At 42.3% G+C, this 6,186-nt stretch overlaps 1 protein-coding gene across 1 annotated transcript in view; it reads right to left on the bottom strand.

Moving 5' to 3' along the window:
• Positions 1 to 3,613, bottom strand: part of LOC112076177 (PDZ and LIM domain protein 7) — a 33,348-nt gene extending 29,735 nt beyond the window's left edge. The window contains exons 1-4 of the mRNA XM_070441211.1: positions 3,609 to 3,613; positions 2,855 to 2,882; positions 1,214 to 1,398; positions 593 to 600 (exon numbers count right to left, since the gene is read on the bottom strand). Of these exons, the coding sequence (XP_070297312.1) occupies positions 593 to 600; positions 1,214 to 1,398; positions 2,855 to 2,882; positions 3,609 to 3,613 (226 nt within the window). The remainder of the gene's footprint in view (positions 1 to 592; positions 601 to 1,213; positions 1,399 to 2,854; positions 2,883 to 3,608) is intronic.
• Between the last annotated feature and the right edge of the window lie 2,573 nt (positions 3,614 to 6,186).

The following is a 6,186-nucleotide window of genomic DNA, read 5'->3' as shown; positions in this document are numbered from 1 at the left end:
ATCACATGAAATCCATGTGGCTTTTCCCGTAAGGGTCCTTTCAGTCGACGTAGAACCTTCTGCTGTTTAGAAACGACCAATGACATTAAGAAACCCTTGTAAAGCAGTATACATGTTTTCTATTCTCCCCGTCTGTGGTGTGTGTCGTGTGGACACTTAACTACAGTACAGTTCGAAAGAGGGGGAAATAAAACAACTGCTGAAAGCCATGACTTCTATGTCAGACATGATGTCAGTCTTACAACATGTTCCAGTTTAGTTAACAGAACGGAACAGTTTAAAAGCTGGTTAACGCAAGCCAGAGATTAAACACTTTATTAGTTCCAAATGGCACTCTAGTCCGTATGTAGTGCACTACTTTTGACCAAGGCCCTCTAGTAGTGRACTATATAGGGAATAGGGTGCCATTTGGGACTCCCGAAAAAATGGACAGAGGCATTATAAATAGAGGGCGAGCTGAGTTACAAAAACATCACGTTCCCCAATGARGGAAGAGGGGCCAGAGTGAAACAGTTTGGGAACCCCCGGACAAGAGAACACACACCGCTCTTCCTACCAGAACTAAATGACAAAGTAAAAAAAAACAGAGCACCCTTGGACCTTTTAGACAGACGTACAACATTGTCACTTAGGAATGTTAACGCAGGAATAATGACTACACTGTGGAGAGAATTTGGCTGATGGGAGGTCAATTTTATTTCCTGTATTCTACTCAACAGTCTGGTCCCAACAGACCAACAGTCTGGTCCCAACAGAAGGCCTCTTCTGATGGGATCATCATTTGGGCTCCCGAGTGGCGCAGCGGTCTAAGGCACTGCATCGCATTGCAAGAGGTGTCACTACAGTCCCTGGTTCGAATCCAGGCTGTATCACATCCGGCCGTGATTGGGAGTCCCGTAGGGCGGCGCACAATTGGCCCAGCGTCGTCCGGGTTTGGCCGGGGTAGGCCCGTCATTGTAAAGAAGAATTTGTTCTTAACGGACTTCCCTAGTTAAATAAAAATCAACCTTACTACAAGTCAACCACTCTTAAAAGGTGCAGTCAGCAATTTCTCCTCCCCAGAGAGTTACCTGAATGATTCAGATCTGAAATAAACCCTTTCAGAGGGACTCGTTTCACAACCCAAACACCGTGAAAACATTTAGCCTTTGGGATTAGATTCGGTTTGCATGGTTGCTTGTTTGTTTGTTTGTTTGTTTGTTTGTGTACCTACCCGTTGTGTGGCTGTAGCATGCTGGCGGGGGCCGCAGAGGCCGGGGTGTTAACTTTAGGGGCGTACGCCACTGGTTTAATGACCGTGTTACCGCCGCCCGGCGTGAACGGCCGTGCCATCTTGTTGATAGCGGCGCTGGGGGCGAAGGAGTATTTGGGCTGAACGGAGGCGGGGGCGAGCGAATCCTACAGGGTGTGAGAGAGGGGGGGGGACAAGACACAGAGCAAAAACCACAGCAAATAACATGCAGTTAGACAAACACACACGTATGCATAAATTGTCTAGTAATGTACGATACACACACACACACCAATAAAAACATCTGGCCACACACAGCAGACAGTATCATATATCTGCTGAAAACCAGCTCTGTTAGCCTCAACATGGCTCAGAACATCAGAACTACAGTCGGTGTTGCCAAGGCCAGCTCTGTCTCTCTGTGTGGAGGGAGGAGAGGCTGCAGAAGTGTGAACACACCCAACTGTCTGACTCGTGTCCCAAATGGCACCCTATTCACTACTTTTGACCCATTGACTACCCATAGTAGTGCACTACTTTTGACCCATTGACTAGTCCCATATAAGTGGCACATAATTACTTTGACCCATTGACTACCCATAGTAGTGCACTACTTTTTGACCCATTGACTACCCATAGTAGTGCACTACTTTTGACCCATTGACTACCCATAGTAGTGCACTACGAGGGGGATAGAGAGCCATTTGGAAAGGCAACCATGTTATCTTGGAAAGCCGGAGTTTGTCCCACTGAGGATTCTTCCTCGCTCTCTGTTAGCTTGGATATGACACTTTACATTTAAAACAGATTTCCAAAAAATGTTCACTGAACTTTTGAGTTACACTGTGTTTTATTTCTCAGTGTGTCAGAGAGGATGTTATGACAGAATGTCCACTAGGGGTAAGATGTTTAATTTGTACTGCCTTCCAAAAACAAATTATACTGTATTTCTATAATAGGGCTTGAACTATGAACTTTGCACGATAATGAATACATTTGGGTTGAAATGAAAACTGTTACGATAACATTATGTTGCCTTGAGTCTGGGACGCTCTTTAGGGTCACACATACACGTGTATAAGGACTACTATAATCATTTCATTCAACAAACAAAACGTCAAACTTATAAAAACTGGCTACTGCTTATGCAATGTGTGCTGTTGAGCCAGCTGCCAGTCTGATGGGGGGGGGGGGGATTGAATCAGAATGACTGAAAGATTTTAAAATGCAAGGTGACGGGTGTAGGTTGTTAAGAGACGCCACTAGGAGACAAACAAAGTGCATTCCTCTCATCCGACCCCACAATGCAATATTAACAGCCTTGTAGGGGAAACGGTATGTAAGCACGGTCATAGACAGGGTAATAACGTGTTGGACGATGAAAGACTTGACTGTTTTAGTCACTGCCTAGTGAACACACAGGGATCTGTTGATTCACATTGCAGAAGCATCACCATTCATAGAGTTTCAGGAGGTGTGAGGTGACGACAACACAGATATTAAACGCAAATCTGAAACCCTTTTCCATGTATAGCTTACTACTTTTGACCTGAGCCCTGATAGAGTAGTGCACTATACAGGGAATAGGGTGGTGTTTGGGATGCAAAAACCAGACCCTCTTACCTTCTGATCGCCACCCGCATGGAAAGCTCTGAAAGAAAAGATCGGAAAATAAATGTTAAAACCAAAAGTTAGAACGCCACAGCGGTAAATCCTATAAAACCTCACATTTACATAAAAAGTCTGAATGTGTCCTTTTCTGCATTTGAAATTAAAGTTAAAACATAAATCTCTCGACCTCAACACTTCTCAGAAAGTTTAAGTTCTTTGTTCTGTGTAAAAAATGGCCCTAGTTTGTTGCATTTCCATATTCAAGGAGCRGTGTTCAACGTGGACCTCAATACGGACTTCTGGGAACAGCTCTGAAATAGAAACATCAGCTTCCCAGAGTCTAACTTAGAATTTCCTGCAAATTAAACTATGTACACTAGACAGTCTGGGGTGTATAGTTTGTTTTTATTAGAACTTTGGTTAGTTATGAAGAACTTGCTTGATGGAGAATAAATGTTATTATATAGGCTTAGTTACCATAATCAAAAAAAAATATATAATAATAAATAAAATTAAAATAATGTCTTTTTTAAATATTTTTTTTTTAAATTGGGTTTTCCGTTGTCTTAAAATGCAGGGAACTAAATCCATCAAATAAATTCATGTCTCGATTTAAGTGTTAAATATGCACTAATCCCAAATATCCAAGGTTAGAATTACACCTGGTCTCCCAAGAATAGTAAAGTGAAGCACCATTACTTCCCAACACTGATATTATATACTATCTGACTCCATTAGGGGGAATGTACCTATGTCCACTATGTACCTCATGATTACTCCCCAACACTGAGGCCCCAGGTACCTCATTATGACTTCCCAACACTGAGGCCCTATGTACCTCATTATGACTTGCCAACACTGAGTTGGGTTGAGTCACTGACATGGTCTTTCTGTCCGTGTTGGCACCCCCCTCGGGTTTGTGCCGTGGGGGAGAACTTTGTGGGCTATACTCGGCCTTGTCTCAGGATTGTAAGTTGGTGTTTGAAGATATCCCTCTAGTGGTGTGGGGGCTGTGCTTTGGCAAAGTGGGTGGGGTTATATCCTGCCTGTTTGGCCCTGTCGGGGGGTATCATCAGATGGGGCCACAGTGTCTCCTGACCCCTCCAGTCTCAGCCTCCAGTATTTACGCTGAAATAGTTTATGTGTCGAGGGGCTAGGGTCAGTTTCTGGAGTACTTCTCCTGTCCTATCCGGTGTCCTGTGTGAATTTAAGTAGTCTCTCTCTCTCTCTCTCTCTCTCTCGATGTACATTTGCATGTCGTCATAGTAGTGAATTTTCTACGCTGTTAAGACTCAGCATATTTAGTATTATTTTTGTTGTGCAGATTTCTTGGTATGTACCCGTTTCACAAGTGTAATTATTGCTATTATAAAAACAGTTTAACAACGTAATTAGAGCTGATATACCATGGCTGTCAGCCTAATCAGCATTCAGGGCTCGAACCACCTAGTGTATAACTGTATTCGTATTGTCTAACTGTAATTACTGATTACTWTTAAATAGACAGAAACCATAGTCCTTTCTGATAAAATATTCCTACAATTATTATTTGGTGCAATGTCTAATGATAAATGTTATTCACAATAMACAGTTGAAGTCGGAAGTTTACATACACTTCGGTTGTAGTCATTTTAAAACTCGTAAAAACTGAGTTTTTAATATATAGGTGTATGTAAACTTCCAACTTCAACTGTACATAGCATATATGTTCGGTCTCTAACTTTGCCTCTCTGAGCTGAGGTTTTAACTCAAATCCTTTAACGCTAGGACATTGGATTGTAAGATATTAGCTATTTGTTCCTTAGCCTCTTAATAATTTACCCATGGATATATCCATTGGATACCGTCATGGCTTTTAACATTTCCCCCTAATGGAGTCAGATAGTATATAATATCAGAGTCATAGACCTCAACACTAATTCATCATCCGTCYTCCTCACACAAGCTGGATCTCCACCCATCTGCCCAGAGAGGAAAGCCAAGAGATTTATGTCGTGTTCTGTTCCTTTCGGCAACTTAGACCCGAACTGGGAGAGAACCCGGAGGTGAACGGCAGAGTCACTGCCTCTGGGGGAATTAAGGACGCTGCCTTAATAATGGACTGAGATTGACCTAGGTTCAGTCACAAATGGCACCTACCCTATTCCCTAGATAGCACACTACTTTGGGCCATAGCCCCTGGTCAAAGTAGTGAAATATGGGCGCTGGTCAAAAGTAGTGCACTACTAGCCTATAGACCCTGGTATAAAGTAGTGTACTACATAGGGAATAGGGTGCCATTTGGGATGCCTACCTGGGCTGTACTGAATCACTAACTTGATACAACACCCTGTTCTCCCAAATACACTAGTCTTCATCCCAAATGGCACTTTATCCCCTACATAGTGCACTACTAGCCTATAGACCCTGGTCTAAAGTAGTGCACTACGTAGCCTATAGACCCTGGTATAAAGTAGTGCACTACGTAGCCTATAGACCCTGGTATAAAGTAGTGCACTACGTAGGGAATAGGGGACCATTTGGGATGGAGCCATTGGTTTGACTGCCAAACACCAGTCAGTGATTCCAGAGAGAATGTCTCTTTCCAACCAACCCAGAGAATTCTTCTCTTTTCAAGGTCACACACAGTACCAGTCAAAAGTTTGGACACACCAACTCATTCAATGGTTTTTCACTTTATTTTTGACTATTTTCTACATGGTAGAATAATAGTGAAGACGTCAAAAACTATGAAATAACACATATGGAATCATGTAGTAACCACCCCTAAAAAAAAAAGGCATTAAACAAAATCTAAATATATATTTGATATATATTTGAGATTCTTCAAAGAAGCCACCGTTTGCCATTGATGACAGCTTTGCACAAAAGAGGAACCGTGAACAAAATGTGAACGATGAAATCCCACACAATCATCATCATCACCATCATCATCACCACCACCACACAGAGTGTTGCCAGTGGAACAGTGGAACACAACCCTATTGTGTCTGTCTCTAGATGATCAGTGATATATTACTGGGTGGAGCAGTTTCCTTCACTAGGATGTACACCCTATAATAGTGCACTACTTTTGACCAGAGGGCCCATAGGGTAGTAGTGCACTACTTTTGACCAGAGGGCCCATAGGGTAGTAGTGCACTACTTTTGACCAGTGCAATGTCTAATGAAAATGTTATTCACAATATACAGTTGAAGTCGGAAGTTTACATACACCTATATATTAAAAACTCAGTTTTTACGAGTTTTAAATGACTCCAACGAAGTGTATGTAAACTTCCGACTTCAACTGTACATAGCATATATGTTCGGTCTCTAACTTTGCCTCTCTGAGCTGAGGTTTT

The sequence above is a fragment of the Salvelinus sp. IW2-2015 genome, unplaced genomic scaffold (assembly GCF_002910315.2).
Source record: "Salvelinus sp. IW2-2015 unplaced genomic scaffold, ASM291031v2 Un_scaffold3608, whole genome shotgun sequence".
Classification (NCBI taxonomy): Eukaryota; Metazoa; Chordata; class Actinopteri; order Salmoniformes; family Salmonidae; genus Salvelinus; species Salvelinus sp. IW2-2015.
Note: the sequence above shows the minus strand (reverse complement) of the source record. Positions and strands in the feature narration are given on the sequence as shown.